The 13,075-nt window shown below is 41.4% G+C and overlaps 2 protein-coding genes across 2 annotated transcripts; one reads left to right on the top strand and one right to left on the bottom strand.

The window, feature by feature from the left end:
* Window positions 1-833: 833 nt before the first annotated feature.
* Window positions 834-8,312, top strand: LOC311493177 (histone-lysine N-methyltransferase SETD1B-A-like; the record flags this gene model as incomplete). Its single annotated transcript, XM_084551737.1, has 17 exons — window positions 834-971; window positions 1,066-1,170; window positions 1,259-1,529; window positions 1,613-1,725; window positions 1,846-2,817; window positions 2,914-3,624; window positions 3,703-3,819; window positions 3,905-3,965; window positions 4,048-4,262; window positions 4,564-4,699; window positions 4,785-5,195; window positions 5,357-6,367; window positions 6,843-7,009; window positions 7,092-7,217; window positions 7,564-7,683; window positions 7,915-8,052; window positions 8,139-8,312. The coding sequence occupies 17 exons, from the start codon at window positions 834-836 to the stop codon at window positions 8,310-8,312; spliced, it is 4,986 nt and encodes a 1,661-aa protein (XP_084407863.1).
* Window positions 8,313-8,339: 27 nt separating this feature from the next.
* LOC311493063 (4-hydroxyphenylpyruvate dioxygenase-like) lies at window positions 8,340-12,640 on the bottom strand. Its single transcript, XM_084551581.1, has 14 exons — window positions 12,596-12,640; window positions 12,426-12,452; window positions 12,187-12,249; window positions 11,811-11,915; window positions 11,484-11,526; window positions 11,197-11,279; window positions 10,968-11,057; window positions 10,776-10,879; window positions 10,592-10,669; window positions 9,877-10,039; window positions 9,724-9,795; window positions 9,516-9,638; window positions 9,166-9,282; window positions 8,340-9,027 (listed from the first exon to the last, which is right to left on the bottom strand). Exons 1-14 carry the CDS (start codon window positions 12,596-12,598, stop codon window positions 8,917-8,919), a joined length of 1,182 nt encoding a protein of 393 aa, XP_084407707.1. The 5' UTR covers window positions 12,599-12,640; the 3' UTR covers window positions 8,340-8,916.
* Between the last annotated feature and the right edge of the window lie 435 nt (window positions 12,641-13,075).

The raw sequence follows: 13,075 nt of genomic DNA, 5'->3' as shown, positions 1-13,075 counted from the left end.
CTTACCTGATTTATTTTTATTTTCTTCTCTAAGCTTCTGATCTATTTATTGTGTTTAAATAGCTCAATATTTTTGACTTACTAGTTTTACAATCTTAGATAAGTGCTATCTTTGTGTGTGTGTGTGTGTGTGTGTGTGTGTTCGTGTTTTAATTGGTCGAGGCTATATATAAAGCTTTGGTAAATACTTGACGATTATTTCTGTTTTCTCCTTACATATCTGGTCTATTAGTATTGTTTTGTTTTATCTTTGTGCTTTTACAATCTTACAATAAATTATATTTATCTTTTTTTTTTTTTTACATTAAAACAGAAGTTGTATTTTTTTATTTTATTTATACCAACATGAAATATAAATGTTACCATTACAGTAACATGCCCTGAAGGTGCGTACCTATGTCCTACCTGTCACCTGGACTCACCTGGAGTCCTTCAACCTTTGGTGTTCTTCCGCGTTGCCGAAAAGATCTAATCTTCCGCCTCCTTCTGTCTGCTCTGCTGGCGGATGGATACATTTTCCGACGTGGACGACGAAGTGTAAAAACACCGAGAACCACAGCAGCTTTTCCACAATGTTGCTCCTTCAGAGGATAAAACTTCGGTACAGGTACGCGAGATGTACACGTGTTGTTAACTTTGAGTGTTTCGGTGTGTTTTATTTCACAAGCGGTTATCTTTTAGATAAGGATACCGTTACAGGTGATGCTCTCCATCACCTGTTGGGGTGTGTTAACCTGTAGCGGAGGACTAATGCCAGCTAGCTAACACCTACTATATTTAGCTAGAGCGCTCGGCCGCTGTTTTGTTTTGTCTTTCCAGGTTTTGACGAATGTAATGGAAAGCGAAAAACAAACTACTGAGAGAGAGACGCCGCCTCAGCACTGGATAAGTTGCAAGTTGATTATTGACCCAGCGTTGACAAAAGGACTGTACAAAGTGTGCCGATATGATGGGCAATTTTTTAACATACCTGTGAGCATTTTTCAAAAATATTCCGTATTCTCAGCCTTTCATATACAGTGTTTAATTAAGCGCGTAACAACCATATGTTTTCTTTTGTAATCAGGTTGAGGACTTGGGTCTATTTCCTGTAGACACAGTCAGAGATCCTCGCATCTGCCGCCTGTGGAGCAAATCCAAACACGCCGAGCTCCAGCTTCCAAAATATAAGGTACAAGCTATAATGACACTTTAATGACAATAATAATTATCACGATGAAAATAGTAATAATTATTGTTATTTATCCACATGTTCTCAGGTCGATGAATGGTATGTTGGCCCAGTTCCTCCTAAGGAAGTAACATTTTCTAGACTGAATGACAATGTAAAGGAGATGTTCTTGACTAATATGTGCAACAAGTATGGGAACGTCGAAGAGGTGGAAATATTTTACAATCCCAAGAACAAGAAGCATTTAGGGGTCGCAAAGGTCGTCTTTGACACCGTGAGGGCTGCGAAAGACGCTGTTCAGCATCTCCATCAGACATCAGTGATGGGAAACATTATCCACGTGGAAATTGATCTTAAAGGTAATGGGTGCATGTTTATTTGTTGAAGTATGAGTGTTGATGTTGTTAAGTTTGTTGATTGATTGTAACGTGCAACTCTTCAGGTGAAAATCGGGACCGATATCTCCAGCTCCTCTTGAGTGGCGTGTGTACTCCATGGTCGTTGCCGTCGGGGAGCAGTGAGCGAGCTCTTCAAAGCTTAATCGACAATTTGCTGGTGAACGTTTAAAGCTGCTTATATGGGTTTTAATATCAAAGCATTCATATATTTAATATTCCTGAACTGGCTTTTAAAAATGTTTTTTTTGTTCTTCTTTTTATTGTCCATCTCTTACAGGTCAGTGCTTCCTCGCAGCAACAAGGTGTCTCCAGCCCTGTCAGCATTGCTACGCCGCTCTCTCTGGACACAGCCTACTCCAGTATTTGGCAGGATACGCCTTGTAGCTTTGGGCTTACACCACAATCTCAGGGAACCCCCCGCACTCCCTGCTTGACTGCAACCCCACTCTCTCAGGACTCCTGCTACTCCAGTCTTCAAGCGACTCCAGTCCTCCAGGGGGAGCCCTCTACCTACAGTGTTCCCAAACCTTTAAGACAAGAGCTCTGCCATCGTAAACCTGCGAGGCATCACAGGGGATCTTGCCAAGTCTCAAACTTCATATTGAAGCATTACCAACCACAGCCACCACTCCCTCTCTCTACCCAAAAACAAACCAGCAGCAAGCAGCTTGTAGAGTGGAGTCACAACGCACAATCTACTCACGATAATAAAGAACCTTCCTTTAACTCCTTTCAGGAGTCAGTAGATGCAAATAACCCCACTTCTACGCTGAACTCTTTCAGCATCCTGAGCATTAATTTCACCGCAGACCAGCAAATAAAAGCAACATCTCTACCTGATGACAACCGGCCAGGAGTCGAGAGTTTAGACTCTCGAATTCAAAGTTTGCTGATAAACAGCCAGATTAATGACCCCTCATTCTTTGACAGAAAGACACTGGAAGCTGACACAAACTCTCAGGATAGCCCAGCTTCACCTTGCTCAGCTCTTAACGCCCCTTTATCGGACGACTCTCTTGTTTGCACTCCGACTTCATGTGGATCCCTCTCAAACAGCCGCCAGCGGCCCTACAATGATGTGGTGGATGACAGACGAGGATCACTCATCGAAAATGAGGATGAAACCGCTCAAGCTGTTTCATTTCTTACCAGAAGCTCCCAGTCTCCCAGTCCACCTGAGTCCACACATCTTGAAAGGAGGGCTCACATGAACAATGACCAAGAAGCTGAAAGGTTCCATTGCCCAAAGGTAATGTGGTCTAGATCTCTGCATACATAAAATAGTAGTTATCATGTGCTATGTAAAGGTCTTTGTATCTAATTTATTTTTGTCTGTCTTATTTAGGAGCTTCATACAGCTAATGAGGATAATGAACATCCAAATAATAGAGAGTCTGGAGATCCGACGCCAACAGAAGATGTCTCCTTTCTTCAGCCTCTCCTCACATCTCAACGTCTTACCCCCAATGCTCCTCCTGCTGTTACAGCTGGACGCTCTCATCCACCTTTCTCATTCCCCATTCCTCCCTTTCCTCCAGCTGTTCCACCTGTCCCACCTCGCCTTCCAAATGGCGCTATCCCCATCCCACCTCCAGGCTGGATCCCACCACCGGGCCATCGCACTGGAATCCCGATTCCTCCACCTCGTATTCCTCCACCTCCTTCAGTTCCTCCCCCACCAACTTTTCTGGGACCCCCTCCACCTTTGATGATGCCACCTTCTGCTCCACCACCTGTTTACCTGTACCCTTTACCCATTCAGCCTGCATGCCCTTTGGATAAAGGGAATGCTCCAAGACACTGCAGTGCACCTTTATCGTTGCCTTTACCACCCTGGCCTGCTCCACCTTTTCCCAGGTTCAACCCCTTCGTGCCACCACCAGGCTACACACCTGTGCAGGATAACCCCCACAAGATCACAGCGGAAAAAGTTTTAGAAGTCCTGATGGATGAACTCAAGTCAATTATCAAGAAGGACATAACACGTAGGATGATTGAAGGGGTCGCTTTCAAGGCATTTGAGGAGTGGTGGAACTGTCAGGAGAAGAAAACCAAGGTAAGTTTATTGATACTTTATTATCTCACAACGTGGTCAGTAAAATTATATAAACAAATTGTGTTTCCTTAACTCAAGATGGAAGTTTCTACCCTGAAAAGTGGATCAGTAAATGTGGAAGAGAGAAACAAAGCAGTAAATCCGCTCAGTCACATCAACTTGCAGGGAAAGAAACCTCCACTGCCGTCCTTCAAGGTATCTGTTCTGCTGAATTGTATCTGAAACCTGCGTTTGACTGCTTAGTAAATGTATTTAATAGGTAAAAATGACTGTTATGCAGGTAAAAAGAAAAAGACCTGAAGAGACAGAAAATGAGTCATGTTCTGCTCATGAAAGTTCAGGTCAGTGCTTTTAACTATGATTTCTCATATAGTAACTTGTGTTTTCAGACCTGTTTGATCAGCTGTGTTACTCTCTTTTTAGATGTTAAACAGAGGGATGATACGATGAGACCTGGGGGTGAGGGAGCCAAACGCAGACATGCAAGACCTCTAATGCTGGACAGTGATGACGAGGATGAACGGAAAGAGGAAGATAACACAATTCAAGTTGAAGAAACGATTCCAGACGAAGCGGAGGCTCCTATTGAGGATGAATCTAAAATCCTGGTAAATGAGAATGTTGCTCGTATGATGAAATAATAAAAAAAAAGCCCTCCAGTCAGAATTTCTGTGTTGTGTCACTACTTTTGTTTTTAGTGTTTATTATTAGTTTAGTTTATTTAGTTTATTTCTTACAGGGACCATGTACAAAATGCATTAATCACTTAAAAAGGGAGAAGATACACTGTACCAGATTTAGCAAATAGCTAATTTCCATCTGCAGTCCTAGGGCAGGTAGGATAGAGCAGGACAGTGCAGGTAGGATAGAAGAATTAAAATGATAACCTGTTTTGTTATATTTAATGAGACTGTATAATATAACTGATGCTCGAATTAGTCTGACAGAGACGATTACGACGATGGTGATGACAGTGACCGTCCAGGGGAAGAAGACAATTTGGAGCAAAAACAGCAGGAGGATGAAGATTCTGTTGTCTTTAAGACTACTGATGCCGTGGAATGCTTAGATAGCGGTATGTAAGAAGGTCACGTAATATAATGTACACTAATGATTAATTACATATCACTTAATAAACAGTTTTTTTTTTTAATTTACAGAGACGTTTTCAGAGAGCAGCTCCTCCGTGGAAAGTGAATACTCATCGGACTTGGAAACGTCCGATTCGTTCTTTTCAGAGAGCTTTGAGGACTCGTCCTCTGACCTCGGCTCTGAAGATGAAGAGATGGAGGATGGCGAGGACAGCGGGAGGGAAGAGTGTATAGTGATATCATCAGATGAAGACTCAGTAGAGCTTGAGGCCCCACTTACTCCCTCATCTGCTCCGCTGACGCCTGGTGCCCAGCTGGATAAAGACCTGCAGGACTGGTCAGATCTGTTTCAGAGGGCAGGAACAGAGGAGAACCACTATACATCATGTCACCAAGATACCTGCGACTTGGATGCCGTGATGGAGCTTGAGCCCAGTCAACCAGAGGACCTACAGCCACCATCACCTATAGGACTTCCAGGTTATATGTCCCCATGTTGTATATCAGTAGTTTGAATTAGTTTGCACCAGGACATCACGTTTGAATGCCAACATTTTCGGAGTACAGTTTTTAAATGTTTACAAATTACTCCTGCAATATTTTCAAAGGGCTTAACGATTTCTTGTTCGTGTGTGTAGCAGTGGAGGCTGGCCTTGATGTGGAGATGGAGAGCCCTGAATGGACAGTGGAGTCTCCGGAGAGCATAGAAAACCTGCGGCCTCCAACTCCTACTGGCTGCTTGGTGGACAGTGACCCGGACATCCTGATAAAAAGCAAGCCAACATCTCCGGCAGTGGAGGAAGTAGAACGACCACGAACTCCTGGCAAAGGAATAGTGGTTGAACTGGAAAGTGAGTTCTCAGGTGAAGCTGATGAACTCCTCTCTCTCTCCCCATCAAACAATGAACTTATTCTAGCTCCTCCTGATCTCCTGGCGGCCTCTTACCCATTATACCAGGAGATGCCGAGAACTCCTGGTAGAGAGGAAAGAGCTGCGTGGACTCATTACAGTTCTGTGAGAGCTCCAGCAACGCCTGGCAGATGGACAGTGTCAGAAAGTAGCACAGTATGCCCACCTCTTAGCAGCCCACCCCCTGTTTTACCTCCCTCCATCAATCCGTATTTTACGGCACCAAAGACTCCTGGGAGAGATATTATACTACCACGGAGAGCCATAGTTCACAAGAGGAGAACACAAATGATAACGAAGCCACTGCCTCTCAGAGCTCATCCCGTCACAGTTTCGTCTCCAGGCAGCCTTTCCGAATCTTCATCTGACTCTGCTGATGACAGTGATGCATGGATCAGCTCAGGTGTGAGAGCAAGGCCTTTGCAGGGACTGGAGAATATGCCAGGTCTTCTGGATGAGGAGAAATCCTTACGAAGGCACAAACGTTGGAGGAGGCTGAAGAGGAGAAGGAGAGCCCGTCATCTGCATAGATCACTTAAAAGACTCGCCGGTTCACTGTCCTCTAACGGACGTCCTCAGAGATGGCGTTCACTCTGCGAGGAGAGGAGAATTCTTCATAGTGTTTGGAAGAACGGCCTGGATGAAGAAGATGCAAGGCTCCTGCAGATCACTTATGAAAGGCTGCAAGAGCAGGACAATGGCATCGGGTGGCTGAGTGACACTGTCTGGATACCTCACCCTCATATCCTTTCTTTAAAGAGTTATGTTCAAATTAAATTACACCAAAATAAGAGCTAATACAGTTTTGCATTTTCATTATTTTTGTTTTCAATTCAGTTGGTTTCCAGAGAGGTTAAATGTGACAAGTTTTCCTAAAACAAATATTAGATAATAAAATATAACATCATTTTTATCTATTTTATTTTATGTTTTCTGTATAAAACGAAATACATTAGAATATTATGTTAATATTTTGTTATCTAATATTTGTTTTTAAGGTAAAATATGTCACATTTCAGTGTTTTAGAAGAAAGTCAAAACTCTTAAGAAACCCTGCAAATAGTTGGGGATGCTTAAATGATGTGTGACACTGTTGCGGAGTCTTGAATTTTTTTTTAATGAAGCATTATTTTACACATAAAATATTTAACCTTGTTTGAGTATTACACAGTGTTGTGCTTCATATTTTGCGCTTCACATCCTTAACTGCTGCTCACTGACGAAGGTCCTCGTACAAAAGAGTGAGGAACACAAATCCTGGCAGCCAGTCCACAGGACCGGCTCTGCTCGCAGTGAAGGTTTCTACAAAATCAGCAGGAAGGATAAATTGAAATACCTCAACAATACAAAGCCGGCTCTAGAGCCTCCATCTACAAGTGCTCAGGTAGAAGGAGGGAATTGTTATGTTCTGTTTATCTTGTGTTGTCCAGTTTATTCCATTCAGTGTCGACATGTTTTTGTTGTAGGGAATATGCATCCCAGCACAGCAACAAAGCTCACTGCGATCCGGATCTGACTTCAGGTCTGAACAGCGCCGCCTGCTGTCCTCTTTCAGCTGTGACAGTGACCTGGTCAAGTTCAACCAGCTAAAGGTAAGCAAGATATTAGTTAATGTAATCACTATACAACCTTGCAATCAACTTATTTTTTAAAAAAAAAAGTTGAACTTATAGCACAATTTCAGTGTATCCGTATAGAACAAAAAAACAGCAGAACGCAGAAAGTCCTGCTCTGTTAATCAGAATCAGAATACTTTACTAATCCTTCTAAATATACGATATATTGAATGAGTTCTCACTTGTCTGTGTTAAATCTGTTACTCTCAAAAACCTGTGAATTATAGCCTCCAGTCTTTTTGGTCTGTCAGTGTTTGCAGCAGTCTGCAGCTTGCACTAACAATACATTATTTTTTACACTGCCATAAAACTCTATTTTCAGTTCCGAAAAAAGAGGATTCGTTTCAGCCGAAGTCACATACATGAGTGGGGCCTTTTCGCCATGGAGCCCATAGCGGCAGATGAGATGGTGATCGAGTATGTGGGTGAAATCATCAGACAGGTAAAGCGAACACTAAGTAATGACAAATGTTAGAAAAATATTCACTGTAAGGTTCTCCTCCAGCAAAAGCCACAGATGTTTTTTTAAATTCAAACTACTTTTCCCCTGTTTGTTTCTCTAAATTGTTTTAGCGGCCTGTTGAGGCTCTCTGCTTATTCTGGGTAGTTTCCAGAAGTGCGAGTAGAGTGATAAACAACACTATTCATGAACATGTGTTTTCTTTCTCCCCAGGTTATTGCTGACATGAGGGAACAGAGATATGAGGAGGAGGGCATTGGAAGCAGCTATTTGTTCCGCGTTGATCAAGACACCATCATTGATGCCACTAAATGGGGGAACTTAGCCAGGTTTATCAACCACAGCTGCAATGTGCGTAAGACTAAAATGCTTCTGGATCAGATCAAACTTTATTTAGTCATTTATTGCTAAATAACCCTATGTTCTTTGTCTTACAGCCTAACTGCTACGCAAAGATCATCACCGTGGAGTGTCAGAAGAAGATAGTGATATACTCCCGGCAGCCAATAAGCATCAATGAAGAGATTACATATGACTACAAGTTTCCCATTGAGGAAACAAAGATTCCTTGTTTGTGTGGGGCAGATAGCTGCAAAGGCTCCTTGAACTAACGAAAGTCCTCATGTTGTACTGCACAAACCAAACACAGACGCTGAAGATATAAGAAGCCATTTTAATATAATTCCCAGCGGTTCAGGAGGCCTTACAGTAGTGGAGGTGATGCTCAGTGGAAATCACATCATTTCATTAAATGTCATACACTGTATTCGGATCAGGAAAAACATCACTTCACATTTACTGACGCATCACAGTTAATGCAGCGACCAATTCGCACATTCATAGTGTTTCTTTCTACTGGAGGGAAGAAATGGTCATTCCCAACTTCATGCTAAAGGTCTCAATAAAATATCTGTTGGCCTCATTGTCCATATGGTAACTAATGTATATAGTTAAATGTTTTCATTTAAGAGAGCTTCAATTATGCTTTGCTTGAGTCAAGCTTGTATCAGCAATAATGGTTTTCTTGTTAATGTTTTATAAAAAGAACTGCATTATGAATGTTGTGATGTACTCTTGATAACTGATGCAATATCATGAGATGATGATTCATGCAATATGCAGAAATAAAGCATAACACCTATACACGTGCTTTGTGTATTGTTATTGTGCGTCTCAGAATATACGTTTTTTTTTTTTTGAGTTATAACACTGAGTTCACATGTTCTTTGAAACTCCATTTGGTGTCAGGATAGTGAGATTTCCTCTGGCGTGCTGGTCTGCTTCAATAGCTTCAAATAGCGACTTGAAGTTTCCTGCACCAAAGCCCTGTGGAAAACATGTGAATTTAAGTTTCTGACATGTTTTTGGCAGCAACTGGAAGCTTTAAGCTATCTTCACATATTAACACATTGATTATACAGTTCAGTATGTCTCCGGTGTTTGTCTGTCCAATAGTGTCCTCACCTGATGATTATGCCTCTGAATGACTTCCAGGAACACAGTGGGACGATCCTGAACAGGCTTGGTGAAGATCTGAAGTAAATAGCCGTTGTCGTCGTAGTCCACCAAGATCCTTAGTTCCTATGAGTAAGTGCACAAGATAATATTTGTCTAATTTATACGCATTTCCATCTTAAATTCACTGTAACTGTTCTTCTAAAAGGGGGTGCAGCATTTGCAGCAAATTGGTTTGTCATTATTGCTTTCTATAGATAACACAAGATGAGATAGGATGATTAGGGTAAAATAAGATGAGATAATGATCAAATGACACCAGTCGCCCAGTTTTACTGAAATCTGTTCGTAGTTCTGACCTGCAGGACATCCATGTCCTCTGAGATTTTGACCTTTGAGTCTTTCAACTTCTCCCTCAGCTGGTCGTAGTAGGCGTCTGGCACGGACATAAACTCCATCCCACGCTCCTTTAGGTTACGGATCTGCAAACAATTAAGCAGAACGCTTTTGTTGCCTTTGTTCATTCGTGCCCATATAAAGATAATCCAGTGTTTTTTGTTTTCTTACTGCAGTAATGATGTCCGATGTGTTCATGGCAATATGCTGCACTCCTGGACCTCCATAGTACTCCACATACTCCTGTAAATCAAGAAAACCCTAAGTCAGTTTTTGAATTGTGTTTTTAATCTGATCACATGTGTGTGATCGAGCAGAACATGCCTGGATCTGGGACTTTCTCTTCCCCATAGCCGGCTCGTTGATGGGCATTTTCACCGTCTCCTCATAGTTTGCAACCACAATGGAGCGCAGGGCACTGAATTCAGTCTGAAGCTGCTTGTCATCCACAGACCAGAAGCGGTGAAAGAGAAGGTTCTTCTGATACCTGTTAAGTCATTAACCAGAGATTAATGGCCAAAGTGACAGAAATTCAAACATCATGACACTCTTCAAGTGTCTGGCAAATGTTTTTTTAGCATTTAAAATACAGCATGTCTGTTTTTACTCAAGAGTCCTGTCTAAATTTGACATTTAAAAGATTTATGGACTGCAAAATATGAATGACCGACTTTCTTCACATCTGAAAACCTCCAGCCTTTGTTACACCCCTTTTTTCCGGGATCAACCAATGAGCTTGCTCATTTAGAGAACTGCCTTGCCTTGCCTTTTCATGACTACATTACGGGTTAAAAACAAGATCCAGATGTGCAAAACCGCAGGAGAGTCATTTAAGAAAAACGCAAAGTCATTCTCATCCCTAACTCATGCCAAAAAAGCAGAGTTATGTAAGAATCAGACACCATTTAACTCCTCCTCCTCTCATCCACCCCCTGACTTGTAATTCTCAAGATCACATCAAAAAATGCAGAGACATGTTCAGCAGGATTGTTTGCGTGATGCTACACTGCTAGTTTATAAACCAAAAGAGCCACATTACCATTCCACCACAGGAACCATCTCATCATCTGGTTGGTTTCCCACAACGTGATCGATGAAGTTCAGTTTCCCACTTGGTCTGCATGGAAACATGGAGGCAAAACCACACAGATATATTATTCCTTAGTTATCATTCAGACAGAAACTTGCATGTTATCATCTTAGAAGAACTTATGCTTACTCACAGTTTGGCTAGTAAAGGGTCCTTGAACAGAGGGGGCTGGAAGCCAGGCAGAAACAACCCATTGTATTCGGTCCTCTCCACAAATGTGTGTGTGGTGTCACCATACTGCAGGAAGCAAAAGCATATCAATTCATTTCATAATCAAAGTGTGGTGTAGTGACTAAAACATTCACAGGGTTAATCCGTCTCTTACCGTCTGAAGCACAGCCAGCTTGACTTTACCGTATTTGTCCTCCAGAGTGTGCGGCTCCTTCACAATGATTGCACCTCGCTCACGGGCTTTCTGTGAGTTTATGCGCAGGGAAATGTTAATGCATTATAAAAATAAAAGCATTCACAAAACGGAATACATGGAATCAATCTTTAAAAGTAAAAAAGCTGAGAATGTGCCTGTAAAAAAAAACAAACTGCTGTGCCATCACCTGAACCAGGAAGTCACAGTCCTCCACTGTAAATGCAATATCCTTCACTCCGTCCCCGTGCTTGACCAAATGATCTCCCATCTCTGAGGAAAAGACAAAAAAAAGTGACTTATTCTAATTATTAAAGAAAACCTAGGTTATACACTCTCTTGCTTTAAGCTCTTTTAAATAATATTTCTGGTTTGAACTTTGGATTGTTTCCTCCTTCCTTATTAGTCTTTATCAATTACAAGAAAGAGAAATAACTAAAGCCACATTGGGAGACCAGCTCCTGATCAGTACCGTACCTTTGTTTCCAGGATTGAGGGCAGAAGAAAAGACGTAAATGATCTGTAAAAAAATAAAGTGAAAACTAAACATAATGAAAATATCTGATCTTTGTACATCATCAACTTACATTTGACTTCCTCTGTACAAAGCTACCATTTGAGTCCAGCATAGCTGTTTACAGAAAGCTGATGCTATAATTAACATTATTCATCTTTATGTTACAGATGTTTAAGTAAGGTGTATTCATTATCATAAGTCAGTCAAACCTACAAAAACAAAATCTGATATTCCTGCAGGTTTCATTACTGTCCTGGTGTCACTGATGAGCTGTTGAGATTCTTTACCTTGCCTTGTTTGACTACATGGGACACCACTTCCCGACAGCCTGTCTCCAAACCTTGGTAGGCCAAAGGTTCAAATCCCAACTTGTTACAGTAATACGATGCGGCCTGTTGAAGACAATTATTTTTACTCAGAAAACATGTTATCCTGAACTGAAATTGGGCACGATTGCAGCAGGTTGGTCTGGTGGCACCATCTGCTGGTGATGAGCGGGGATTTGCTTGAGGTGGGGAAATTATGAGGTCTGGTGTCCCCTCCACCTCTCTGGAGAACCAATAGCCTTCCAGAGTATGTAGGCTTCCCCAATTATGAGAAAAAAATGTGTGACCAGAGAAGTGGACAGCGAGCAGTTAAGAGAAAAAATAAAATAAAATGTACCTGCTTTGCATTTCCCACCCAGAATGTTAAGTGATCGAAGCACAGGAACCTGCCCTGGTCGTGCTAAAGACAAAAAGAAACGACAGAAATAAATCACTGGATGGAAATGTATCTACACACTTACATTCAATAATGCCCAAATGGAGAACAATCACATTTAATACTTACCCATACTGGAAAACCAAGATCTCAATATTTATTAATAAAACTATGTTCAGAGCAGCACATAAAGTATTTACCTTCTCGCCTTTGTCTGTGTATGTTGTCTGTAAAAGAATGCATCACAAGTCATAAAAGAATATCTGGACTGCACTGCCAAATGTTTCTGTGCAAAAGCAACGTCTCAGTATGACAGGTAATAACAGAAATAAGCCAGTTAAAAAACATTCATGGATGAACGGTAACTCACCATCTTGCTGGTGATCTTCCTGGTGACCCGGCCTGACTATCTGAACAAAATCTGCAGTGGACGTCTGAATTTAAAAAGCTGTGCAGGAAGTTTCTATATCCACTCCCACTAATGACGAGGAGGTACTGGAGGAGGAAAGACCACTGATGCCTGGTGCACTTTTTCTGTTATGTAATGATTACTTGGGGAAACATGTCAACACATCAAAGGTCTGATTTAAGCTCAATATCACTCCAGTCACTGTGTTTGCCATAAATGATATCAAGAAAGACATTTTTATTTTTATTTTATTTTATTTTGCCAGTGAAATAAAAAAAAAATCTGAATGTAAGTCTTCACATGGTGTAATAGATAATGAGCATTGATGATTAATGAATCCAAACTTTATTTTGAAAATGTTGAGGGTGAAAAAGTCCACGCAGGTTTAGAATTACAGCTGCATTTTTTCTGGAAGAAGAAAAATCCCATATGTTAGTGTTT

Source organism: Chelon labrosus (genome assembly GCF_963514085.1).
Source record: "Chelon labrosus genome assembly, chromosome: 9".
Classification (NCBI taxonomy): Eukaryota; Metazoa; Chordata; class Actinopteri; order Mugiliformes; family Mugilidae; genus Chelon; species Chelon labrosus.
The sequence above is the reverse complement of the archived record's forward strand: the minus strand, read 5'-3'. Positions and strand labels throughout refer to the sequence as shown.

Coding starts and splice junctions, on each gene's coding strand:
- LOC311493063 (XM_084551581.1), bottom strand. Junction 11,527..11,810: donor ATGTAGTCAAACAAGGCAAG/GTAAAGAATCTC, acceptor ATTTTTTTACAG/ATCATTTACGTCTTTTCTTC. Junction 9,796..9,876: donor AGAGAAAGTCCCAGATCCAG/GCATGTTCTGCT, acceptor CTTGATTTACAG/GAGTATGTGGAGTACTATGG.